The 27914-nt window shown below is 45.4% G+C and overlaps 1 protein-coding gene across 1 annotated transcript in view; it reads right to left on the reverse strand.

The window, feature by feature from the left end:
- Positions 1–27914, reverse strand: part of MRC1 (mannose receptor C-type 1) — an 841411-nt gene that overhangs the window by 440857 nt on the left and 372640 nt on the right. Inside the window, exon 16 of the mRNA XM_085631521.1 lies at positions 21858–21899. Coding sequence (XP_085487647.1) covers positions 21858–21899 — 42 coding nt within the window. The remainder of the gene's footprint in view (positions 1–21857; positions 21900–27914) is intronic.

The following is a 27914-nucleotide window of genomic DNA, read 5'->3' on the forward strand; positions in this document are numbered from 1 at the left end:
ACTACTATAACACTAATATATTAATAGCTCGGGATAATATTTATTGAACATGAGTATCTCTGTATATACAGAAGGTTAGAGCCCCCTGGACTAGAGAGTACAGCCTCTGGGCACAACAATGCGCCCAACCTTCTGTGCTCAATGGGGGAGGGGAAATGTGACAGTACATATGCAGCTGGACCCTCAGGATCATTCTATTCCGCCCCCATGCCAAACTACTCAGGATTTGTTGCTCGTTAAAAGCAGGTGTCACTGGGTCTGTGTGAATCTGTGTCCAGCGCTGGGGCAGAGGTTGGGCTTCCCGTCTCTGTGACACTTTCAAGGTCGATATTAAATGGATGAGTGACAGCACTCATGAGCTCATTTTCTGTCCAGAGAGGTGTTAAGAATAGCAGGTACTGGGGACGTAAGGCAAGCCCTGCTGCCCCCGCAGCGCGGAGGGGTAACGTTTTCCCTCCCTTTTATACACTGTAATATATGGGATACTTGGGAGCAACTCATCACATTTCGCGGGGGTACCATTTTCCGTTATGCCACAGGCACAGCTCCCCCCCTATTATGAAGCATTGTGAGTTCGGATTGTCACTGTGTACGCGAGCACACCGCTGGACTCGATCATTAGGCAGGTGCCTTAGATTGGAGACTGATACGATGCCAGTGAAGTATTTCTTCTGAGTGTCAGGGAGAAGGAGGGGTGGACATTTGACTGGATAATCAATTCACCGTAATCAACATAATTTACAAAACTACTGTTTCTAACGGAGTCTATTAAAACATGGACAAGCTAAAGATGACCATACGTGTGTGTTCATATGACATATGTGAGAAAATAGCTGTCGTTTAATGAGGAATAATTATTTGAATTCAATTTAACGAGGGGCGGGATTTTTTGTTTGTGTCTTTTTGAATGTGTGGAAACCGCAAGTGTTTACTTTGTCGGTTGGTTTTAGGATGTGCAGGGCTAGAGCAGTGGCACTGAGCTCATTTTGTGCTATTTCGTAGCAGGCTTGCATGTGCGCAGGTGTTATTTTATAGCAGGCTTGCGCATGCGCAGGTATTGCGGAATCTGTCAAATAAAGTTTCAGAGAACCAAAATATCTACAATGTTGTGCTGTTTTAAGCACTGTAACAACACTGTTATTCGTAATCTATTTCCCTTTTTAGGATTAAGACTGTGATATCCCTATCGGGAGAGTCGAACCTCTGGAGAATGTAAAATACTAAGAGAGCATTGACTCTCCTCTCCCTGAGCACAGCAACCCCCACTCCTTTCCCCAAAAAGAGATTAGGCTGGAGTGTTTCTCAGGTGTACCACATCCTGGTCAATTTCCGTTGTTAAGTTTTCCTATTGCTGAGACCTGTCCGCTCTTCCACCCGGTCAATTGATTCACTTCTTCCATCACTGACCAACAGGGTTGTTCTGTTGCTGTAACACCCCCACCCCCAAAGAAAGCTTTCTGGGCCAAGAGATACCATGCTGACAAATTTGGTGTAATTCTGTTCAGCAGATCAGGCTGTAGCCGCGACAAAAGTTTCCTCTAGAAATTAACATGGAGAAAAAGTGTTTTGGGATCCCCTTTTTTCTCGGTCCTAGGTTGACGATTCACCCCGAAACTTTCAAGACAGGAGCTGACCGGAGCGCCTAATTAGTTTTGAAAATGTTGCGAAGATTTGTCAAACTGAGCCAAATATATTGGCAAAAGAAAAAATGTTTTTTGAATAGAAACAAGGTCCTAACTCTACCTACTGGCGACCTATGGTATTTCAGTGAATTTCTAAGGAATTTTCAAATGCTAACTATTAACTATAACGTCCCTGAAACCTATGGTTTATTCAATGAATTTCTAAAGTTTTTTAAATGCTAATTTATAACTATAACATTGTAGTCGCGTTTCCAGAGTTGTGCAGAAAGGCGGCTGTGCCTCCGACCAGCGCTCAGGAATTACTCTGCCTAGGACTCACAGGAGGTACCAGGAGGGCTTCTTAGCCCTCGAAGTCATTCAGGAGTAAGGTGATTGATTGATTGATTGATTGATAAGGGATTTGTATTGCGCTACTTTGCCCAAGGGCATCAAGGCGAACTTCATCCCCAACCCATAGTGTGCCAGGAGGCACGTTTGCAGAGTGGTGGAGAAGGGGGGTGTGGCCTCCGAAGACCTCTTAGCAATACCACTCTATGGGACTTGCTGGAGGTAACAGGAGGGGTAGTTGGACGTCCTTCGGGGCCAACTACCCCTCCTATTACCTTCAGTAAGTGTAGGAGAGTAGGATCTGCACTTATGTTGCCCCCACTTTTTTTCTGATGTATACACTGGTTTCTGGCTATAGTCTGGCTGGGTCCCTGCTAATCAGGGCCCCAGTCTCTCTGTTCTCTCTAAACAACTTGGTGTGAATATTAGATGCACTAGTGATTGGATACTGTGGTACCTTATGAGCCCCTAGTATATGGTACCTTAGGTACCTAGGGCATTGGTACTTCACAGGCCTACCAGGGGCTGCAGCATATATTATGCCACCCCTGGGAAGCATTCTCAATCTGACACCACAGGCCTGCTACTGCAGCCTGTGTGAGGTAGTGTTAGCACTCCTCACTGAGGTGTAGGTTCCTATATCTCACCATACACACACATATAAACCTATCAGCCACCCCTATAGCAGGCCCTATCAATCCTGAGGGCAGGGTGCTTGGTTTACTATGTGAGGGGGTGCTTCTGCATGAGCAGGACCCTTCTACAGCTGGCAGAGTCTATTCTCTGCTGTTGTTTGTGGATGCGGTTAAACCATATACTCTTAAGTGCATTATAACCTCGCGGTAAATGCTAACTTTGGAATGACTGCATCAAAACATGTCGTGTTTGGTGTCAAACAACTTGGAATCATACCCCCACACCAGTAACTGGTGTGGGAGTATGATCCCACCCTTCTAGAGGGGATGACATGTACCCACTGTACTAAACGGTAGAAATCTGAAAGAGCCCTGGCATCACAAAATGGATGCCACCAGCACAGACACTGGGCTGCCCTCCTGCTGCGGACCGAAACTCGCAGTGGAGGAAGCCCTACAAAAGGCATCCTGTCACAGGGAGGTGTCACCACCTTCCAGACAGGATTTAGTGTATTGGAGCTGGGTGGGTGCACTCTTAGAGTGCTTTGAAGTCCTGCACTGGGGGAGCTGTAGGCTCCTCTGTTCATATGCCAGCTCAAACCGGTTCAGGGGCTACCTGCCCCTGCTCTGGCGCGAAACTGGACAAAGGGAAGTGGGTGTAACCACCCACTATCCTGACCCTCCTAGAGGAGTGGTCATAGAGCTAGTCCCTCCCCTATCTTCACTATAAGATTGCAAGCATTGCCATTGCAAAACAGATAACCCTGGACGACGCTCTACAAAGAAGGATCCTGGCCCTTCGACATTCCACTACCTTTGGAAGACAGAAGAATGTCCCTTGGAGTCAAGGAGTGACTCCCCTGCTTGGCAGGCACCAAAAACTTTAATCAACAGTTGCAAACTTTCCCGCTCCCGGTGGAGTTCGAAGTCCCTGCTGCCCCAGAAGTGGATTTCCTGACTTCTCGACAGCCCCTGTGAGTCACCAGTGAAGCTGTGGTGAGTGGACCCCACGAGTGACGAGGAACAGCAATACCCAGGGACCGTGCACTATTGTCAAGTACAAACCCTAAACAACGTTCTATGAACTTGTGCATTGGACCATTTGTGGCCCAAGCCTCCAGCAGGTCTTGCACAAAAAATCAGCTGCCTAGCCCATCCCGAGTGACCGTGGGCTCCTGTGAAGCATTTCCTGAGGCGGCGTCTTTGCGATCAATTGCCCGTTGGCTAGTGTGTCCCCCGAAGATTTTCTCATCAACTCAAAGGGCTCTCCTGGTTGCTCCAGGCCTGCCCTCACTCACACTTGTGGGGTGAGTCCATCAGACCTTGCTGGTCTGCTCCATCGACTTTCTTCAGTCTACACAAGACTTGCAGTTGCCAAGCCTTGTTGGCTCCAATCCAGTTGCCGACACCGTCATAAGCTGCAGACTTTATGGGAAACTTCGAATCCAGCTGCTGGTCATCATCGATCCCTCCTGGACCTCGTGAGCAAAAAGTCAAAACACCATCGACGCCCTGAATCAACGCGACATCTGTGGTCATCCATCCTGCTGGCCACCGGTCACTGGCAAGTGACCTTGAACACTGTCCCTTCAATTTTCAGGTCCTCTTCATCTCCCATCCACCTTCGGATTCCACCGGACACTTCTCCCGTCGTCCCAAGCAGCAAGTCTTCTTTGGTCTCCATAGAAAACAGCGACTCGACCCGACACCAAAAGACACCTATGCACCCGGCTTCCCTGGGTGAGGTAACTCGTGCACTCCGGTGCCCAAGTGTGTGTTGGCCCTCGAAGTACTTACCTTGCAAGTGGCTTGCTTGTTGACTTCCTCGAAGTGCCCTAGAACTTTGAAATTCGACTTGCTCTATTGAAACCAATAGGGAACCCGCGGCTGTGTTCACACACTGCACGCGACTCCCATGGGCTTGTTACTTACCTGCTAACACTGCAGTAGTGAAGCCCCAGTGATTCCCTAGGCCCTAGGCCTTGTCATTTTGCAAGTCGACTTTGTTAACCCATTTTTTTAGTATATGGTCTGGTACGCCCCTAGGGCTCCAGCCATATTTGTGCTTAATTTATTGAGAAACGTTGACATTTGAATGTGTACCTGGCTTCTAATCTCATAAAGAGATTAGTAGAGTGTGTCTAGAAATAAATACATATATATTTGAGATATATACCTGTGTGGTGTCCTTTCATTTGGTAATTCAAGTGATTATAAGGTAAAACAAGCTGCTTTACATTCCTCAGAGACTTAGCCTGAAGGCTGCTCTCCACAGCTACCACTAGGATAGCTTTCTTTAAAAGGTTGTCTTAAACCTATCTACCATAAGAGTCGAATTGGACTGGTGCAAGGTGGCCACTATAACTAGTGTATACACACTTGAGAAGGAGGGACAAGGAGCATAAAAGGTGAGAAGGGAATAGGTCCTGTACCGGTGCTCCTAGAATGAATACACGTACAAATAAGGTAACAGTTCCTAAAGAAAACAGTGCCAATATGGTCTACTGTGGGAAGGGGGAGAGATAGGGCAGAGGGAAGGTTGTGGATGAGGTTCGAGAATGAAAATGTAGTGGAGACCAGATACTCCTGGATGGTACTAGAAGTGCCCTCACACACCCTTGCGGGTGCAAAGCATCATCATCGGGCGGTGCTCCTCGTGGGGGTGGTGCTGCAGTCCCTCACGGGCCCTCAGGAGGGCTCTCTGTCGGAGATCTTTTGATGGAGTTGCCGTAGTTGTGCGTGCGGGTGTGTGGGGTAGGAGAAAGACAGTGTCGTGGTGAAGCTAAAAAGACCTTGTGGTACCCTAACGATTTATTGGTGGGTCCAGAGGATCTAGTAAAAAATAACGGGGGATAGTGTTAAATTGACACTCTGAGTAGGGGAAAACTGGATGTAAATAAGTGCCACTCCTCTCGACCCGTTGGAGTGAGGGTTAAAATGAGAGAGAGGGTGTGGAAAGGGTGGTCAACATGTTTCGCGCTGCCCGCGGTCCCTAGTGGATCCTAGCGCTTCGTCAGGACCTAAGTGGAGATTAAATCATAAGGGAGAGGGATTTAGGAAAAAGAGGGGAGTAACCTATAATCCCAAAACATAGAAAGAAGGAACACGGGTTATTCGTGTCCTTGGCGTCGAACCCGCAAAAGTCTGGGTCCAAGCTGTGCCGGGTATTGACCATCTGGGGCGGGGGCTACAGATCTGCCCCGGAAGTTCCGTTGCGGTAACCTAGGGTGCCTCCAGAGTCGCTGGCAGAGAGCCCACCTGAGGGCCCGTGAGGGACTGCAGCGCCACCCCCACGAGGAGCACCGCCCGATGATGATGCTTTGCACCCGCAAGGGTGTGTGAGGGCACTTCTAGTACCATCCAGGAGTATCTGGTCTCCACTACATTTTCATTCTCGAACCTCATCCACAACCTTCCCTCTGCCCTATCTCTCCCCCTTCCCACAGTAGACCATATTGGCACTGTTTTCTTTAGGAACTGTTACCTTATTTGTACGTGTATTCACTATAACTAGTGACCAGCATATGCCAGGCCAACTTCTCACAGTAAGTCCCACCCAGAAGTGCTGGTAAGTTCTCATAGCAGGCTACACCTCCTTTGCCTACCATTCTGCAAACGTTCTCCCTGGCGTGCTCTTGGATGAGGATTAAAGTCCCCTTTGATGCTGGGGGTCCTTTGGGACCAACTAGCCTACCTGATACCTCCAGTAAGCCCCAGATAGTGGGATTGCTGAGAGGTCAACACAGGCCATGCCCCCTTTCTGCACCACGCTGCAAATGCACCTCCTGGTGCGCTCTTGGTTGGGGGAGGAAGTCACCTTGCCTCCTGAGGGTCCCTGTGGGCCAACTAGCCCTCCTGTTATCAATTATAAGCCTCACACAGCTGGATTGCAGAGAGTGGTCTGAGGCCATGCCCCCTTTTTACACCACTTTGCAAACACGCCTCCTGGCGCACTGCTGCTCAGGGGATGAAATCCACTTTAGTCCTGAGGGCCTCAGGACACATGTGATCCTCATCGCCCCACCAGCAGTGCACCAAGAGCTGTGTTTGCAGAGTGATGTACAAAGGGGCGTGGCCTCGGATCATCTCTCAGCAATCCCACTGTGTGGGGCTTACTAGAGGTACATGGTGGGCTAGTTGGCCCCATGGACCCTCAGTAGCGATGGGGACCTAACCCCTTGAGTGCCCCGCCCTTTCCCCGCCCTGTGCCGGCCCTTTCATTAGCGGGCGGGGTTCATGACAAGATAGTCTCGTCATGGGCACAGCGCAACCGCGGCCCATGACGAGACCATCTCGTCATGGGCACTCAAGAGGTTAATCCCCCAATGCAAAGTATGCCAGGAGGCACATTTTCAGTGTGCTGCAGAGAGGGGGTGGGGCCTCCGGTGAGATGCTGTTTCTTTTTTTCCTTTTTTTCCTTATAAGGAGGGCTGTGTGGCCCCCGGTCTCATAATATTATGTGGGCCCTGAGGACCCATCCCCAGGGCCTTTGATATATATTATGCTTTTTAGAAGAAAAAAAAAGGGAAGGGGGCTGCGCGGCCTCTCTCCCGAGGCCAATTTCGGCCCCGGAGACCCCATCCCCCAGAGCATGGCCATATGTTTATGTATATATATATTTTTTTGATAAAAGGAGGGGGGCCGCGCGGTCCCCTCCTGAGGCCTTTCTTGGTCCCGGCGACTCTATCCCCCGGGGATTGCCTTTTTTTTAATTAATTTTTTTTTTGGGAGGGGGCCACATGGCCACCTTTCCCTGGGCCACTTGTGGCCCCAGGGACGACCCTCACTTTTGGGACCACAGGGGGAGCCCCAATGACCCCGCTGTCCCTGCCAGCTCCCCGCCTCCTGCGGGAACCGGCATTGCTTTTGGGCAAAGGGAGCTGCTGACATGCAGCTCCCTTTGCCCAAAAGCAATTCTGCTTTGTTTCGTGGAAGCAAGAGCAGGTTTCCTGCTCTCGCTCCCATGAAGCAAAGCAGTGCTTGCTATGAAAGGGCGGGAGCCGTGCGTCCCGCCCTGCCATAGCAAACTGCAATGTCTCAAGGGCAGTTACCCTGGGACATTGCTGGAGACGGCCCTGGGGGGTGACGGTCCCCAGAGCCAAGGAGAGCTGCAGGATGGGTCCCCATGGCCCCCTCCCAACATTTACATAGCCCCAGGGAGTTGGTGGTCCCCGGGGCCGGGGGTCTACAATGGACCCTGTATTCTAATTTCTGTATGCCCCGGTAAGGTGGTGGTCCCGAGGCAGTGTGGGGGTGGCAGGACCCCCCTACACTTAATTTTAATTGAAGTTGCCCCAGGGAGGTGGCAGTCCCCAGGGCTGCGGGGGGCGTGACCCTCCGCATTTAAACATTGAAGCCCAGGGCTGCAGGGGCCGCCGTGGGCCTCCACATGATAATTGTGCATTGCCCCTGGGACCTGGCCCACCCGAGGGCATTTAGAAAATAAAGCACGGAAGTCCGCGCTTTGTTTTTTTAAACATTTTCGGTGGGATTCGTAAACCCAGCACAAATTCTGCCAATTGGTTTAAAAAAATGCTTTTTTGGGCTATCTAAGCCGGCCTAGGAGGTCAGGGTGTTTCTACCCTGCCCCCTTTTCTTCTTTTTTTTAAGCATTTTCTTCCATTTTTTCTTGTGACTCGGTTTTACCGAGTCACAAAATGGCTGCCATGACTTCTTGGTTTGGAGTGTTGACAGCCCACAGAATGAAGCTTGTGCTCGGGAGGGTTTGCGGATCCACCGTGGTCACCAGATATCGATATTATTTATTTTTAAATTTCTCAGGAACTACTGAACATATTTACACCATTTAAAGCAAAGAGTGCACTCTGGACCAAGAGCTACCTCTCTGCCACAATTGGTGTAATTCTGTTCAGTAGTTCGGGCTGTAGCCACGACAAAAGATCCTATGGAAAATAACATGGAGAAAATGAGTTTTATGACCCCCCTTTTTTCTCAACCCCCGCTTGACGAATAACCCCGAAACCTTCAAGACAGAAGCTGACAGGAGCGGGACATTAGTTTTAAAAATTCCATGATGATTCATCAAACGGCACCAAAGATATTGGCAAATCAAAAAATGCTTTTCCTATGGAAACCAGGTCCTAACTATAACTACCTACTGGCAACCGCCAGTAGGTCATATATATATCAGTGAATGTATGGATGAGTGACTGGTTGTGGGAATGTCGGTATCAGTCTGTCAGTTCGTAGTAGGTGTCTAAATGGCTGTATGGGTGTGTGATTGGTTGTCTGAGTACCTGCATGGGTGTCTGTGTGAGGGTGTGTGTGATCTCCTGTATGGATAATTGAGTGGGTGAGTCAGTGGTTTTATGGGTTAGTGAGTGCATGTGTGAGGGGCTGAATAAGTGAGCTAGTGTGGTTATGGCTGTTTGGGTGAGTGAGTGGATGTATCAGTGGTATATGGGTGAGTAACTGGAGATGTGAAAGGCAGTGTAGGTGAGTGATGGGGTATATGAGTGATGGTTTGGGTGAGTAAGTGAATGTGGAGTAGATGTATGGGTGAGTGTGTGCTTGTGTCAGTGACTATATAGATGAGTGAGCACATATTAGTATCTGCATGAGTAAGTGAGTGGGTGTTATCTGTACCTGTGAGTAAGTGGGTGTGTGATTGACAGGCATGGGTGAGTTAGCAGGTGTATGAGTAGCTCTATGGGTGACTGACTCAGTGTGTGAGCAGGGAGGCATTCCATGGGTAGAGTATGGGCTTTCCCTGTATGGGTGTATGACTGGATATGTCAGTGGGTGTATTAGTGATTGAGTGGGTGTATGAGTGGCTGTATGGGTGAGTGAGTGGATGTGTAAGTAGATCTATGAATCAGTGAGTCAGTGTGTAAGTATTGGTATGGGTTCGTGAATGGGCTTGCAAATGGTTGTGTGGGAGTGAGAGTGTGTGTATGAAATGTTCTATGAGGGTGTGAGTGGGTGCATTAGTAATGTTGTGGATGATGTCATGAGTGATGTCATTTGAGATGTCATCAATGATGTCATCTGTGATGTCACTGACCATGCCATGAGTGATGTAATATCTGACATCATCAGCAGTGGATTACAGGGGCGCAAATTATAGATAGCTCAGCTAACTATAACTGATGAATTTCTCTAATTTTGTACAAGTGAAATTTAAGCCTAACTATAACGTCTCTGTAACCTTTGGTTTTTCAGTGAATTTCTGTTTTAAAAACATTATATTTCCTAACCTTAACATCCTTGTACCTTTGTTTTCAGTGAATTTCTATGGTTTTTAAAGTAGTTAGTCACATTTACAGAGTGGTAGATAAAGGCGGGGTCTCCGGCCAGCTCTCAGGCATTCCGCTGTGAAGGACTTACAGGAGGTACCAGGAGGGCTTCTTGGCCCCCAAGGTCCCTCAGGAGTAAAGTTGGATTCACCCCCAAACCATAGTGCTCCAGGAGCCATGTTTGCAGAGTGGTGGATGTCCTTGGGGGCCAACTACCCCTCCTGTTACCTCCAGTAAGTCCTATACAGCAGGATTACTGAGAAGTTGCCAGAGGCAATGACCCCTTTATCCACTACTCTCAAAACACACCTCCTGGTGCACTCCTGGTTGGGGGATAAAGCCCCCTTGGCTTCTAAGGATCCTTAGTGGCCAACAAGACCTCCTGTTACCTCCACTATGCCTTACACAGTGGGATTGCTTAAAGGTGGTCAGAGGCCACAGTACTTTATAGTCATTTGCAGAGAGTGCACAATCCACTAGGCTATTACACCAGGAGTGAAATGTGTAAACAACTAATTCATGAACCTACTAACTGTGACCTGTAGGTTACATACAATGTCCTGAAACAGACATGCTAAGCAACTTCTTTATTACACTGGTAATGAACCTTGAGACTTGATGAATTCAGATTATTTCATAAAGCAGTGCAAGAGCTGATAGAGATGGCCAACAGACATAACACTGAAGAAAGCTCAGTGGTGTGATGTCCCTACTATAGTAAGTTTAAGGTCACATGTTGAAATCTCACTGTGGCTAGCTCAGCTTTCCATCCTTATAAAATAAGTACTAGTGTTGCATAAAAATAACAGCTAGCCTGTAGAATGCTACTTAACAGCAAGAAGTTAGTGACAGTCATCATGTAAAATCAAGTACGGACATATGCACCTATGTATGAATATATTGGATCTCAAATTAGGAGCTTTCAGGAGCCGTCACATTTTCATGTTTCATAAAGGAGGTGTTTGAAGTCCAGATTTTGCCTTAGGTAAGTTGTGAACTCGCTCAGCTTAGGCTCCCAACCCCTGCTGCCGAAACAGCATGGCTTTTGCCACAGAAAAGGAATGAGATAGTGGGTAAGAAGGTTCAATCGTGAGAAGAGCAGGCATAATCCTTCTCTTAACCATCTAGCAGTGAGAAGGAGGCAAGCAGTGTCTGGCTGAGTGGTTGGTTTCATATAAAGTAGAGGAAGACGTTGGTCAGAACGTATTAGGAGCGTCCTGACAGCATTTTACACTTGTTTGAAAAATAGTCCACAGTTGTACAGACTGGCATTTCAATGGAGTTTAAAGGTATCTGAAGTGATGGTTTGGAGGGAATTAATATTTTTTATGAAAATTAAAGTTTCACCACTAAACTTTTAAACTAATTTTCCCTAAGGCTGTTAAAATTATCCCTTCGGTCCTAAGCATTTAAATAGATGAAGTAACATCAGCACTACCACTTAAAACAAGCATTTGCAATGCATATAGGTCTCGCTTTTGTGAGTACGAGCTATTGACATTGTAAATGACAATGTTTTTTACCTACACGTTTTATTTTTGGAGTGAATGTATGTAGTGTGCAAAATCCCTTGGAAAGGTCCTGCACTTCGTAATAAATATTTTGAAAAAGACGCAGAGTGTGAATTGTGTCAACAATTGCTTGGCACGTACCTCATGGGCGAAACTCATTAATAAAAGTAGTGCTTACAAACTAACCAACCCGATCGGGATTGGAGCATGTGAATCCGAATCCCGGCTTCTCTTTCATTTTCTAGACTATTTGACTCACTCTCCTGCGTCTTGGTTATCCCCCAAACACTGGGAGGCAATGAAGTTTGCCAAGGGGGCGGGGGGCAGGAGGCTTTGGGGGTACATGAAAATGTATTTGTTGCCTAGTTGTCAAAGGTCGTCTGGTGCTATTAGTTAAAAGTGTGCAGATTTCATTAGGATATTAAGAGTACTTTACTCGCATCTATGAGAAAATCAACATTAACTAAACAAAATGCCAGAATGCGTGTCAGTTTTCACAGTGTTTTAGACAGTACTGGTTGCTTAATTTCATTGCATTCATTTTTGTATTCACTCTTTTACACAGCATCCAAAGTTGGTTACCTAACCCCAAAGCCCCGAGTTGTTAAATGACCCATAGAAGGGAGTGTTTTACAGTTGAGCAAATGTGTCCAAATGTAATTTTGGTAGTGCCATGGAATGATCAGCCAATGAGGTACTCGATGAGCATGTATTTAACTACACGTTCAAAACGTACGGTATTGTGGCTGTTGTTTGTTTGTACACAACCACCTCTCTGAATGTGTTTATTAACACAGAGCTTCATCTACCAGACAGTGCTCACAGAGGGGCGACTAAAGCACAGAACAAAATGTATTCATTTATCCTGAGTGTGAAGGCACCAAGAAGGCTTAGGTGCCCGCCCGGAGAGGCTAGGGATCCCAGCGCTTCTATAGACTCTGCCGTGCTCCTCTGCACCAGCAGGGCACAGCTCAGAATCTGCCACTTCTGCTAAGAAAAGGTGAGGGGGATGAGATTGGGGCATGCAGGAGTTGCCGGTAGATTTCCAGGTTATTAAAAGTGATGATTCTGATGTGATGCAATGGAGACTGACTTTGTCTGTTTGTCTGCACCAGTCTATTTCTCTACCATCTACCGGGCTCACTGTCATGTATCCATTCATCTCTCTTTGTTAGAGGTGTGCGAGCCAATATATTAATTAACAGGTAGAGCCAGCCGGAGATGAGTCAAGCGTATACGAGCCGGTGGGCGAGCCGTTAAAATGATTGGCATCTTAATCATACAGTAAACATGATGTAAATGTGCGATAATGTCTCTTCAGAATTCAAAAAAGTGCATTTCTTTAGCGCGTCACCTCAGTACACAAGATTATAGCACTGAATTGAGAGGAAGTTATTAAAAGTGCTCATTTTAAGCATGAGTTAAAACACTAACGCACCTCCCGCCCAACAACAATGCCATTTGTGAACTAAGAGGCGTCAGTTGCCATGCATACCCCAAATGTTGCTTAGAGTCTTATTATATTTAGAGTAACATTAAAATCTAGTTCATTAAACACAAGAAGTTTATGAACAGCATGCATTTTGAACTCGCATATTTCAAGGTGGCAATAATAAAGATGAAAACGGAAGTGCCGGCAGGCAAGAAAATGCGAACGGGGGTGGGGGCGCGGGAGAGAAGTAACAGACTGAGGGAGGGGGCGGTGGGGTGGGGAGACAGGGAAGAAAATAGTGTTAGGAGTAAAGGGGCCAATAGCCGCGGAAGGATACAAATGATGAATGAGGAGGGACTAACAAGCCTCAAACCAATCGGAAGGCAGCATTTAAGACAATAGCCAATGGGCAGAGAGCAGGCGGAGCTTCCACGAAGCTTCCACCTTACAGTATATACTGCATGTCTCGCAAAGCGATGGCAGCGCATTCGCGCCGGAACGCTAGGCGAGACCTAAAAACAGCCTCATTAAAACTTTGAAATGGTGCATGCACTGGCACATACAAAGATGGGAACTGAAAAGCTGAAATGGGCTTAGAACTATTGCCTTGTGCGATGATGTGGGGTGAGTGGTTCAGGGGCGTGAGGATGGATGGTCTCCTGTGTGCCTAGATAGCAATATCTGCAAAGAGCTATGTGCACTGTATGTTTATTCCAACTTATTTGGTGGTGTTGTGGGTGTAATTTATATGTTAAATAAATGTATTGTTGCTTGCTCATTTTAACTATGCTCTGCTTTAGGTTATATTTATTTATTATTTTACATGTTTTCAATTAGTGGCTGTTGTCATTACTGGAGAAAGAGAGGAAACACATTAGGCAACTTTTTATAAACTTTAGAAAGGTGAGATACTTCAAGGGCCCAGATGTAAGAGCTATTTTTGGCTGCAAATGTTTCTGGATTCAGAAATGCCTTTAGCAATTTTTACTGACTCCTAAAATGGGTTTAGAAATGGAGAAGGAATCTCTATTTGGAGGGGTGAGTTGTAGGCATCCCTCCAAATAGCAATTCTTATCCATATGCATAAGTGGTATAAATGGTACAGGATTGAAATGGCGGTTGTAAACTATTGAAAAGTTACAGCCGCCCCCCCAGTTGGGGTCGATCCCCATCCACAAATTGAAGGGGTCTTTTGGGGACCATTGGAAACTCTCAAACAAACTGAAAAAAAGTAAACTTTTCTTTTTTAAATGCCGCCCGGTTTCTTTTAAAGAAAATGGGCTGAAAAGTTGCTTTATTGAAATTTGTCAACAGACATGGTTCACAGCTGACTCCAGGAGGCCATCATCTCTGTGATATCATCTAATAGTAGTAAGTTGAAATTTGTGACCTACCTCATTAATATTCATGAGGTGGTTTGAATTCTGCCACATTATGTATCAGATTTTTAAGAACCGACCTATTAGCACACAGGTTTTGTTTTTTTAATCTTTACAGGTCCTAAAAATACTGGTCCCAGTTTGCCACGAGTATTTTGAGATAATTGAAAGAGGGCCACCCTCCTCTTCTGGATCCAGAGAATCTTTTGCATTACCAAGAGAGAGAAAGAGATCGTAAAAAGGTTCCAAGTTCACTGAATTGAGAGAAAAGAGAAATGATGAACTCAGAGCTCTGATTAAAGAATGCCTCATGGCAGAGACATTGGCCCAGACTTACTAAGATGTTATGCAATGCAGAATATAATGCAAATTTGCTGCACTCTGTTGTGCAAACAAAGAGGGCCCAATTCACAAAGGGCCTCGGCACTCATTACAGAGGCCCGCAGTCATTGCAGGGGCCCCGCACTCATGGTGGGACTTCCGTACTGCAGCTACCTATTGCGGAGGTCCTGCCACGAGTGGGGGGCTCCCTCCACGAGTTCAGGCCTCACGCCATGACTGAGGGGCCTCCATCACGAGGGCGATGACCCTTTGTGAATCGGACCCAGAGTAGCACAATATATACAACGAATAACCTGATACTGATATCATCCTCTGTGCTAGTGCACAAATCTGCTGACTTGTGTGATACACAACTCCATGTACTTTCTTGCGTAGTATTCATGCTAGGGACATAGGATTCCAGTATAAATTCCTAGTCGTAGACGACCGCGAAGGTTCTGCAGCATATATGCAAAATGTTGAATTCTTGGGGAATTAAATGCATCCCCCTTTGTTTGTGCCTGCTTCCAGTACACATTATCCTTTGATGCAAACTCTGGCAAGACTATCTTAGCTGATTGGGCTGTGCATCAAAACCTACGGGCTTTGCACCAAGCTGCCCCACTACCGCCCCCTGACTGCAAAGTAATGTGAAGTTTAAGGGTCCTCTGAAAAAGAGCACCTTCCCAGTGTGAAACACTGGAAAGTAAATCACTGCTGCAGCTATGTGCAACACTAGCACTGGTGGAGAGCTTTAGTAAATCTGGGCCAGGGTGTTTTGAACAGAGAGTTATTTTTAAGAGGAAGTGTGATAATTGCTAAGAATGGTAGGGTAGGCAGAAGGTTTATTAAAAGTTGGTCTGTCAATGCTTGCTTTCAGGAGATAAAGTTAATTATTCTTCAGAACACGTGGCTAGGTCTGTACGGTCTGAATTTTGCAAAGGAAAAAAGATGCCAAGGATTCAGAGAGGTACAGCGATGGAGGGACCAAAGAGTCACAATGTCAGGTGTAGGAAATCTTCTTGACAATCTTAAAAGATGATGGATTGAGTTGCTGACAAAAGTGATATGCATGGAGTAAAATCTGGAATGAGCCATTCTAATTTCAGTTTTTTTTATATTAGTTAGCACAATGAAATAAGAGGATTTGGCTGCAATATGTTAGTAAATGTGCCATTGTCTCTGCAATGCTTTACATTTCTATTTCATAGCAGCAAGAGCAGGAGTATACGAAGGAGCAGAGTGCCTCGAGCGGTAGGAGGTAGTGACGTGAAAAAGGCGCTAAACTGTTGAGAGTACTTGAAATACAAAAATACAAGAATGGATAGAGTGAACATCAATGTCGGTGTTATTATTGGTATTTATTGTGTTTAAGTAAAGACAAGGTGAAAGGTTCTTGGATTTGATTTTGGCAAAATTACATTTGAGGGTATATGTGGCGTGATATTTTAAAACTGTGCAAGTGGCTACTCTTTTAAAAATCATTGTGTGTTTTACCTGTTTCCTGACACTCACTTCATTGTTAACTCTCGCCCCGGTCCGCCGCGTCCATTCTGGGCGATTGATGCGGAGGGTGAGGAGGAGCCAGTACTTCCGGCTCGAGCGGCCAGGTTAGCGCTCTAGTGGCCCCTACTGCCTATAAATGTGTGTGGGCCAGCGACCGCGCAGCGGACGCGTGCAGCGGGCGCGCCGGAAGCGCGCCGAAGTCGAGCCAAAGTCAAGCCCGTCTGCGCCCGTCCGCGGCCGGACGGGGCGCGGGGCCATACACCCTGGCCTACCTAATCCCCTCCACATACGGTATGATAAACAAACCTTGTTAAATCTCCGCCCTACTATACCTTTACCATGCTTACATTCTATGCAGGCTTTATCACCACATAACTGCTCTATGTGCCCTTTTACTCTTGAAATGGGCTCCATAACAGTCCCCCCAAAAAAATTGATAGAAGCCGCATTGCTTAACTGTAGATCTTTCAGTAAGCACTGCAATCAGGTCTACAACCTACTTGAGGATGAGGCACTGGATATACTGCTGTTAACTGAGACCTGGCTTGGCGAATATTCTGACCCAGACATCATAGAGGCGTTGCCACCAGGATACTCTCTCGCCAGGCTTGACAGGCAGGAAGGTAGGGGTGGTGGAATAGCTATTGCTGTTAGAGCCCCATTGGAGTGCTCCCTACTCCCCCTAACTATTGACCACTGCGAAGCTGCTTCGTTTAGTATTTCCCTGGGACCTCAACACTCCCTATCAGGCATTCTTATATATAGACCCCCAGGTAGACTATTTGATTTTACAGCTAGTCTAGTAGAGGCGACAGCACATCTCGCCTTGAGGAAATCCAAACTCCTGGTACTGGGCGACATGAACATTCATTTTGATGATGTCCAAGATAAGGATGCCTCCTATATAAAAGATGAATTACTTTCCCTGCAGCTTACTCTTAAGAACCAAGAGCCTACTCACAGACAAGGTCATCTGATCGACCCCATATTTGGTAATTGGAATGGAGTAGAAACGCTTCCTCCAATACCTGTGCCTTGGTCGGACCACTTTGTCATTCCCTTACGAATTTGGCTGTCCGAGCCTGAAACTAGGAGTGATAGTACGCAGATGTACCAATGTCGTAAGTGGAAAAACTTCAACTTAGATACTTTCATCGACATTCTTGCTGCGGCTGGACCTCCTGGAGGGTCAGATTGTGAGGCTGCCTATTCATGCCTGAAGAACCATGTTATAACTGCCCTAGATAAGACTGCTCCTATCCGCAGATCACTAATCACTAGGCAAACCAGAAAACCTTCCCCGTGGTTTACTTCGGAACTTCAGGTGGCAAAATCCGCTTGTAAAAAACTGGAACGAGAATGGCGCATTAACTTCTGCCCCAAAGCCAAATCTCAGTATAAAATAGCGCAAGCAGGATATTACAAACTTATTCGTTCCTCTAAAGCACGGTATTACAAGACCCGCATTGGAGAGGCTGAGAACTCCTCAAAGGAGCTCTTTAAAATCTTTAAAGAAATCTCGATAGTATCTAGTGAGAGTAATACCCAGAAGGACTCTGTTGAATCATGTAATGATATTGCTAGATACTTTGCTAGCAAAATTACTAAAATCTATGCTAATTTTTCAAAGGATCTGCCCTTGGGCTCTGCTTTCACTGAGAATTCGGAGATCACTCAGGATGAGGCATGCCTTGACTGCTTTACTGTTCCTTGTACTAATACCTTAATTAACATCTGTACAAGCATTAAGTCAGGGTCCCCTTGTGATCCTGCGCCTCCTAAGATCTTAGCAGCTAGCCTTAAAGTCTTGGAACAACATTTCAGACATATTCTCCAACTCTCCTTTTCTACGGCCACCCTCCCCATGGAGTGGAAGCAAGCCATCGTACTTCCTATAAAGAAGAAAGCCAACTTAAGTCAGGATATCCTTGAAAACCTACGGCCTATCTCGCTGCTACCTTATCTGGCGAAGGTGGCCGAAAAAATAGCTAACAGCCAACTCATGGCCCATCTAGAGTCGAATAAGGCCTTCCACAGCTCTCAATCTGGGTTCAGGGCAGGGTTTTCCACAGAAACCGCCCTTCTGAGAGCGACCGAAACTCTACGTGCAGGTGCGGATGAGGGCCAGACTATGGCTTTGATTATGCTTGACCTTAGTGCCGCGTTCGACACTGTGGCACACTCCATCTTGCTGCAGTGTCTGAACAAAGCCGGGGTCACCCAGGAAGCGCTGGGCTGGCTTAAAGCCTTTCTCACCGACCGATGCTTCCAGGTTCAGAGAGGCATACATCGCTCTAATAGCATAACATTAGAACAGGGGGTACCTCAGGGCTCCGCCCTGAGCCCCACCCTGTTCAATCTCTATATGGCCCCTTTGGCGGAAGTGGTTGAATCGTACGGCATTGAATTAGTCTCATATGCCGACGATACCCAACTCCTGCTTTCTCTGTCTCAAGCACCCTCCACTGATGCTAACAATTTTAAAACCTGCATGCAGGCTCTGGCAGGCTGGATGACCCAACATTGCCTGAAGCTTAATGGCTCAAAAACGGAGGTTCTGGTAATTGGGGGAAGGGATGCGAGCTGGACCAAGGAGTGGTGGCCATCATGCCTGGGACCGCTGCCTACTCCCTGTAAAGCAGCCAAGAATCTGGGCATCTGGGTTGATCCCAGACTTTCTTATGACAACCATGTACATAAAGTGGTTGGGAAATGCTTCGGGGTAATGAAGACCTTGAACCGCACCCTAGATCTTCTCCCTCTGGAAGCCAGGCGCATTATGACCCATGCTCTAGTGACCTCGAGGATAGACTATGGCAATGTGCTCCTGCTTGGAACCTCGCAAAAAAACTTCAGGAGACTTCAAGTACTTCAAAATACAGCAGCACGCCTAGTCCTTAGACTTCCGAAAAGGTCAGCCTCTATGCCAGCCCTAGCCACTCTGCACTGGCTCCCCATAAAAAAGAGAGTCCTATTTAAAGCGCTTCTAACCTGCTATAGGATTATCTCTCACAAAGCTCCCTCTTATATGACAGATCTGGCTATTCCATATGAGCCTACTAGAATTCTCCGCTCGGGAGGAACTGGTTTGCTTAAAATTCCCCGCGTCAAGAAAGCCAGAATGGGCGGATGTTCCTTTCGTGTCATGGCTGCCAAAGAATGGAACTCTCTTCCCACGAATATCAGGCAAGCGGATTCAGAGCCCTTATTTAGGAAACTTTTAAAAACTTATCTGTTTTCCTCCTAAACTACCATATCTTGGCTCTGACTTTTCTCCACAGCGCGGGGACACGCCGAGATGGCGTCACCATGCGCTTTACAAGCTCCTTTATTATTATTATTATTACTGGAATGAACTTGGTAAACCCAGTTAGTAGGCAATAGGTTAATAATAGTACTGAAATTAATGGAATTGAAGAACAAGGGTACAGAGTAATCTCAGTTGGCCTGGAGGAGGACTTAATGTTTGTCAGGTGGAGACTACTCCGCCTGCCAATTTAAAAATGACCACCAAGCTGGAGGTCATTTGTAAAGCATTGTCAGGAGCCGCAGACACAGCGGTTCCTGTCAATGCTGTTTACAGTTTGGTATAGGGCTACGTCAACATGACAGAGCCCTGCACCTAATTGTTTTGTTTTTTGTTTTCAAAAAGAAAATCCTGAAGCAGGATTTAGGGGGGAAAATAAAAGAAAATACTCCACACGCCTTGGGAGTCCTCATCCCTGGCAAGGAGAGCAATTAAAAGTTTTCACTTCCCCCTACCACCAGGGTTTTGGTGATGATGGACAGTGAAAACTGACCTCTAATTCTGCCCATCTAAATCAGGAGATAGAACTAGATGTCTCCCCGGTGGCCATTACTCCACCTCGTGACTTAATGGTTCCTGCTGAATGCGAGTTGACAGATAGGTTAAAGGAAAGAAGTGGGAGGAGTTAAGGAACTCTGAAGTTGGGAGCTGGCACATTTTGATTGAAGTTCTAGATACGTTTGGCTAGGGATTGTGGCTGTGGCCACAAGGGGGCTGCAGAAGGTTTGTCATTAGTACAACAGTCTTGGAGGTGTTGTGCATGCCCACTGTCTGTTCGATTGCCCACTAAGGCTATATTCTGACAAATGCTGCGTTATGGAGGGTAGCATGTCGCAGGCAGTGCCAGCATAAATTGACAGAGAACCAAATACTGACCTGAAAATAGAAACAAGTGGGAGGAGAGCTAAAGAAGAGAAAATAATTTTAGCCCAGAACTCAAGTTAAGAGTAGCGTAATCCCACACTACTTCAATCACTAAGAAAAGCAAGGTACAAGATTTAAATCTAAGCTTCTTCTTCCCTCCATGGCCCAGATTCCAAAATTCAAGACAGTGTAGAAGGTGAGGAATATGCCAAACATATGGCACTGTTTGCCACCCCCAGCATGCTGCCCATCCACTCAGGGTCAGGATCAGATGGTAGCTTTCACCATATAATTCTGAAATGGCCTGTTTCAGTACAAAGCTGGTGCTGGATGGACGCCCCCCAGCTCACAGCACAAAGTAGCACCACTTCTCCTTCAATGGGACCATTAAAAGCCCTGGGTATGGCTCCATTGGCCTGCTGCCATGTGTGGTACGCATGGAAATTACTGGGGATGTTCCTGCTGATACCAGCCACATGCATGGTTTCTTCAATGTACCCCTAGAGATTGTTAAGGTACCACCAGGCAGTCATGCAGTGCCTCTGTGGAACAGAGAGTCATCAGTGTGGTGCTGTTTGCACCTCCATGCATAAATCTGATGATTCCCTGCCACACACGCCATGATAAATCCACCTCAGTAATCAGTCACTGATACATTGGTGTTTGTGGGAGATGGTATAAAGGTGGAGGTAATTAGACCGACATGGAATCAGTGTCTCCACCAGTGTTTGAATTAGGTTCCAAGACACACAACACTGGTACAAGACAGTATGGTTCAGAAAAATGACTGTCTCCTAATGAAAATTACATTGGTCATGCACTGCACAACCCTCAATCAGGCTCTGTTACTCTTCTGGCTGAGCTGGGCTTCCATATTTTTGTTATGCTAACTAACCTCATGCACCACTTCTTCCACTCCTATCCATATAATGATGCTCAAAAAGTCACAACTTTTGAATGTCAATCTCATCCTATAAACCTACATCTACATTACGCAATGTGTTAGGGCAAAGAGATGTTGAAATTGTGTAACCTGAGACATGTTAAGTCAGAACGAGGTCCCCTGGAAGAATAAGCTTCCAATGTGTAGCACTTCTTGCTGTCCTGAATTGCACTGGCTCCCGTTTCTTTTTAACACTAATCCTGTTTAGTGATGGTTTTTGACCTTGATAAGTATTGTTTGCACCATGGAAAGAGGAGTACAACTTTCTACCACACTCTCCTGAGGAGCACTTATGTGGAATTCAAGGGCCGCCATTAAGCAACCACCCAACATTACTTCCCATTGCAAGAAACTTGCTCAATGCCCTCGAGTTGCCAAATGCCCCTGGCAGGTTTCCACTCTGCCACTCTTTGCACCTTGGATACATCCATCTGTGAGCCAATCAATGAAAATTGTGGGTTTTAATTTTGCCGAAGGTAACCCAGCTCTTAACGTCTGCATCCTTCATTATTGATATGGTCGAGGTAATGGAACAGGATTTTTCTTTACAAACACTGACAAAGCCTAAAAGCTGGCAGCATGCTACAGATCTATTGGATTTGTCAATACTTGTTTTCCCCTCAGAGCAAAATTATTCTATAAACAAAGCATTTAATGATCTTTGATCCGTGAACAAATAAAATAAAGAATTACTAAAAGGAAAATAATACATTAAAATAAATAAGGAGCTTACCTCGATTTGTTGTGTTTGTTGGTTCAGGTTTTAATGCAACACCTGTTGAAATAAATTACATCCTTTTAATTAATTAGAAAACGTTCAATAAGCATCAATAGGAATAATTTATAACACATGTTACAAATTTCTTCTGACACATGGATTGAGGCTTAATGCTCTTTTATACGCACTCTGGGCCTGATTAAGATGTCGGTTGGAAAGGCTCCGAGAGGCTTTCAAATTTTCCTAAACAGTGTTGGAACCTATGTCTCTGACTGCCTCAGAAATATTTCCAACCGATTACGATAGAAGTCCGGTCTTTTGGATTTGGGTGCGATCGGCATTCGGAGACTCCAAATCGGTCAGAGCCGAATCGTACATCTCTATGGACCGCGTTTCCGACTGGAGTATAACGATCTCGGATATGGACAGCCTTTCCAAATTTCTCTGTTGACATTGGAATGGCTGTCAGAAACTGACTTTGGGGGCATGTAGCGGGCCCCCCTTCCCCCAGAGGCCTCAGGTGGGGGCCCGTGGGGGGTACCCATGGGACCCTCTTTAAAACCATGCACAGTGTGGCAGGCACCATGGGGTGCCTGCAACAGGGTGCAAGGTTTTCTGCAACCACCCCTTTCTTCAATTGGAGCTTGTGTTGTCGGTCAGAACACAGGCTTCCATTGAAGTCGATGGGAGTCCGACCGAATGGTGTTCATAAACATCATAATCGGTAGGTCGGACTAGCCGAACCCAAGTCGGTCAGAATCAATTCTGACTAGGAGTCCGTCAAATTGCTTTCCAAATGACATCGTTATCAGGCCCTCTGTGTTGGCTTCATGTTATCATTAAAAAAAATCACATCTTGTGGTGTAGGAAACTTCCAATTTCTTTATGTTGCAGATCATACAAACAGGCTGGAGCATTGAGCAATGTGAACTGCTGGACCTTCCTGCTTTAAAATGGTTACATATTGGCACTTGCTTGCTACTGTTACTGTTACTAACACAGCTGGTGTAAAAACTTTCATGTCGGTGTGACCTTTTGATTACATATAATCATAGTTATCATCTGAAGGCTACTCTTGGTTGTGGAAGGAGAAGTATTGTATTGTATTTCTAAATGCATTTATATAACTCTTACTACCCCAAACAAGGCAAGCAAGGTAGCCCACTCTCTGTCAAAAAGTCCAGTTTTAGTGGTTTATTATTATTAGCAAGGCCTTCCACTATACATATTTAGACCTGGCTGAAATTGTGTTTAATTTAAAATCATTTCCGTCATTTGGCGTTACGTTTGTAACTCAAAATGCACAAGATTATGTCATTGCCCCACGTCGTTTAATTGAGATGCATCCATGTAGAAATCATATCATAGGAGCAAACAATAACATGTTTAAGCAGACCACAAACAACTTTGTGACTCAGACCCTAAGAGAGTAAGTTTGTAAATTTATATAGCACAGTTTATCACCCGTGAGAGTGTCCAGGCACTGTCCATGGGCACAGGGAGATTAAGTGATTTGCCCAGAATCACAGGATGTTGCACCGATTCAGACTTAAACCCGGATCTCCAGCTCCTGAGTTGGCGTTTTGGCCGCTGCACCACAGTCTCTCCCTAAGAGAGGGAGAATCATGATGTGATGGATATAGAGTGATCATAAGGGAGGTGGTTTGGGGGGATTAGAAGACTGATTGAAAAATTGTGTTTAGTCTAAGAAGGTTTATTTGGTGCAAGGGCGGGATGGACTTGTGAGAAGGAGGAAAGGAGATTTAAGAGGCAAATCTGAAGCATTATCATACAGCTGTGAGTGAATTCTTTATGATTTATAGAACTATATGGTCTGCTTTTTTGGGAATGGACTGGGTGAGCATTTGTCTGATTTACAAGTAGCAGTGGTTTCTAGGATGGCCGCCTGGCATGGAGGATAATTCTGGACATGACTAAAAAATTCAGGAAAAAGGGTCAAATGCAGGACAAAACTTCAGAGGGACAAAATTCATGAACAAATTAAGGGCAAAAGTTCTGTTTTACAAACCCATCCAAGGAGAGGCCAAACCTCACAACTTTTTATGTGCATTTATTACTATTTTCCACATAGCACTATTTATTCACAATGATCTCTTTGTGTTTGCCTCTAGGTATGCTGCGTTCAGGTGGCACATTACGTCCATGTTCAATAGTAAATAAAGGCCCTTGAGCATGTCAAGGCCATCACCCCTACCCAAATATACCCACTCTATATTCGAGAGAAAGCAAACAGCATTACTTTGATTATGTTCCTGAACATTTAAAAAACATTGGCAAACAGTTTGGGAAACAGTAAGGTAAGTGACCTTCTCCTAGTATAAACAAGTTGAACAAAAACACCTGGCTCACCTCAACCTCCTGTGTACTTTACACATAAAAGAAATACTGGGACAGAGAAGATGATATGGCACAGTCTCACACCTAACATCAGTATGCGAGGAACCCATAACTTGTCTGTAATATTACAGCACTAGAGTCTGCATCTAGGACTCTACATTTATCTCAGAACTGGCAGCCTGGCCTACCAATAAAGGAGAATTAAAGAGGTGGAACAAATGAGACCATATGGGAGATCCACAGCAACTGATTCAAAGGATTGTTGGTAAGAACTGGATAAATAAAGAAGAGAAGAACAAGGTGGGATTATTCCTAAAATCAGACAGAATGGGCCGCCATGAGTATAGAAAGATATTGTATATCCGGGGAGTTTTGTCAGCAGAGAGGGGAGAACCAGAAGAGGCACTTTCAAGAGGTTGAATAAGCAACACCCACCCACCTTGGTAAACTCGTAATGATCTACTGGTTGTGCTTGTGAAGGGTAAGCAGGAGCCAGACCCCTTGTAATGTTGTGCTGGGCAATTGCACACTCAGTCCGTGTCTCAAAATGGGTTTGCAATCAATCCAAGGTAAAACCAGTTCTCTGGCTCATCACAAAGTACCAAAGTACACATAGAATCTTCCACATTTTTGGGATGTAAATTACACAAACTAAATCCTAGAACATGATAGATATTTTAAAATTTAATAAGTGTTTCTTTAACACATGGTAGTGTTTCCCCCTTTATATACAATTGGACCCTGGTATGAACTGGGAATCAGTAACCTTTCAATACCCAGGGATTAATATTAACCAAACCCCCACTGATCTGCAGAAGGGAAATCTGGGCAGGGCAACATGGTCCCTCTGAGCCCAGTTTGCTTTTTGGTCTTCTCTTCCGCTTTTAGTAATGGGTCAAGTGGCATTAGCGAAGATGGTAATGCTACCTCAGTTATCATATTTTTTTGCAAACCTTCCACTACTCATCCCTCGTTCCTTCTTCAGATACATCCCATTTCTAATTTGGGGGTTAGGACGCTGACGAGTAGCTCGTTCCACTCTAAAGCTACCTGTGACTGCAGGTGGATTAGCCCTTCTGGACTTAGATTGCTATTATTTAGCTGCACAGCTCCAATGAGTGGCTCACTGGCTGTCTGGCCACCCGCTGCATGAGATAGGGTTTACCCATAAAGGATAACGTTAAGGAGGACTTACTACATTACTCATTGTCTTCTACTGACTCTTCTAATAAATATGGGCTGTTCCACTTGCACAGGATGGCTACACTCAGGGCAGCTCCATCAGTGACATGCTTTCAGGCCTCTAAAAATTGGGGATTTATTTGTTGACGACAGCCTACTAGAGTTCCAAACTCTTATAGCAGACTACAATCTTCACCGGGTCAACTCTTTACTTATGAACACCTTAAACAATCATTAAATGCCCTATTTCATATCCACCACCTGGTAACAACCCCGCATGAGGTGTGCCAGACGCTCTATACTGATAAGATGGGTGTACAGAGCTTACCTGCAACATGGAGACCACTCCAGGGCTTCTCTCTGTACTACCAGGGAAACTGACATGGCAAACCTCTGCATATTACGGACAGGGATAAAATGTTGGACTATCCCCACAAAGTAACCCGTGGCTACCATTTAAATTATAGTTAATTTAATATTTTTACGTGAGACTACCTTACACCTGCCTGAATTAACAAAATATATCCTGGAGTAGAAGCTGCATATCCTTGCTCTATGCAATTAGATGCCAATTTGCTTCATAACCTTTGGTCTTGCACCACACTCCTTTCATACTGGCAGGGAGTTCTCGGAGTGCTGTTAACTACGAAGGACCATGTACTAACAAATTCACCAGAAGTGGTCCAATATCACACTGCTCTGGAAGGATTCACTTCCTCCAACTATCTTAAGTTGAGCCTGGTCACGCTCTCTTGGTTTCATTCTGAGAGCGCCCTGTTACAAAGCGAAATGAGGTGGTCTGAGAAAATATTTTATTGCACAGATGTGGGATGTTTTGGTGGAGGGCTTTAAAGACTGCACCAATGATGATATTCTCCCCCGCCTCCCCGTAAACCACCGTGACTCATACTCTTTCGGTTTCTGTGTAGTAGTTGTTCTTGCCACATCTAGGCAACAGCACAAGGCAGTGATCTAAGAGCTTCTATTTCTGACATGCTGTCATGGTTCTCCCACTAAAACACTTTCTTGTAAGCACCACCGGGTTCATTGCTTCGCTTCCCCATGCTGATAGTTAAGGCACTGGCAACTGGGTGGGGGGTGAGGAGGAACAGTTTATTATGAGTCAGTTACACAGAAAAGTTAAACAATTGTGTGCTAACGCTTCATAAATATATGTATCCCAGCACTATCCTTCTGTAAATTCAATATGGAATCTGCTGCTACATACCAGGCTACTATCCCGCTATATAACCTCTTTTGGCAAAAAAGAATGCAATCTTTGAAAAACATATGGTAGTGTTTCAGTTTAGTACATTAAATCACAACAGTGCATTAACATTTATATGAAATCAAAGTTTCTCAGCATGAACATTAAAACATTCATCAAACCACCCTATTGACAACACAACAAGTGAACAAAGTGCTCAATTGTCTGGTTTCCCTCACATCATAGCCGATATTATTGTGATGGCAGAAGATTACAGACTAGTAAAACATACGAGTGAGTTTTTGTAGACAGTCCATCTTAAACTGAATTACTTGAAAGTTCTCTCAAATGTCACTATCAAGTAAAATAGACACCTGAAGTAAATTAATATGACTTAGATCAAAGAATGTAGTCATGTAGGAAATTTGGAATTTAAACCCAGGCTTTCGGGACACACAAAGTGCTCTTAAGCCAATGAATAGGTTAATTTATTTTTCTCAGTCTCCTGTAACACCAGAAGACAGTGTTGTTTGTACAATTCTGTATGATGAATAGACCGCGGTGTTAAATAAATACAGATGAAAGGTTAATCTGGCACAATATATAAAAAAGAAAAAGTTACATTATGAAGGGAATGCAGGACATCATATGCTAATATCACTAGCTTTTTTAGATTGCTATTCAATGCGATGGTCGAAGTGCATCAAAAAAGGTATGGATACTGCAGGGTGTACAGGTTCAGTGAGCGTGAAGGTGAAATCAGAGGTGAAGCTAAAAAGAACAAAGTAACTACATATAAAATAAGCAAGCGGATATGGTACACAGTTCCTTAGAGAGAGAGAGAAGGAGAGGAAGTGGCTGGGTCGGTCGAACACCCTAACTCTCTGGTGGAGACAGGGTGCTCCCACTTAGGGATTTGGGGCCCTCACACACCCGGCTGAGTGGCATGCTTCATCATAGTGCATGCTCCTTATCAATCCAGCACTGCAAAGCCTGACGGGCACCTGATGAGGAGCTCTTTATCGGAGACCTTTTCGTCCCAAGCAGTTGGGTGCTGTGTGGGTATAGGGTCTCGTGGTGTAGATGTAGGTGCAAGATGTGAGGAAATTGTGCAGAGAGGTTTAAAAGGAGGCACAGTGGTACTCCGAATCCAATTTAATCGGCGAGCCCACTGGTCCCAAATAAAATAAGAAAAGGTGTGCCACCACTGAGATTATGTGGTGGTCAACATGTTTCTTGCCTAATGTGTCTCATCAGACAAAAGTCAGACATCACACAGGAGAAACTCCTCCAATAGTAATTACAGCAACAACAGCTGGGGCAGC

This window comes from Triturus cristatus, chromosome 10 (assembly GCF_964204655.1).
Source record: "Triturus cristatus chromosome 10, aTriCri1.1, whole genome shotgun sequence".
NCBI lineage: Eukaryota > Metazoa > Chordata > Amphibia > Caudata > Salamandridae > Triturus > Triturus cristatus.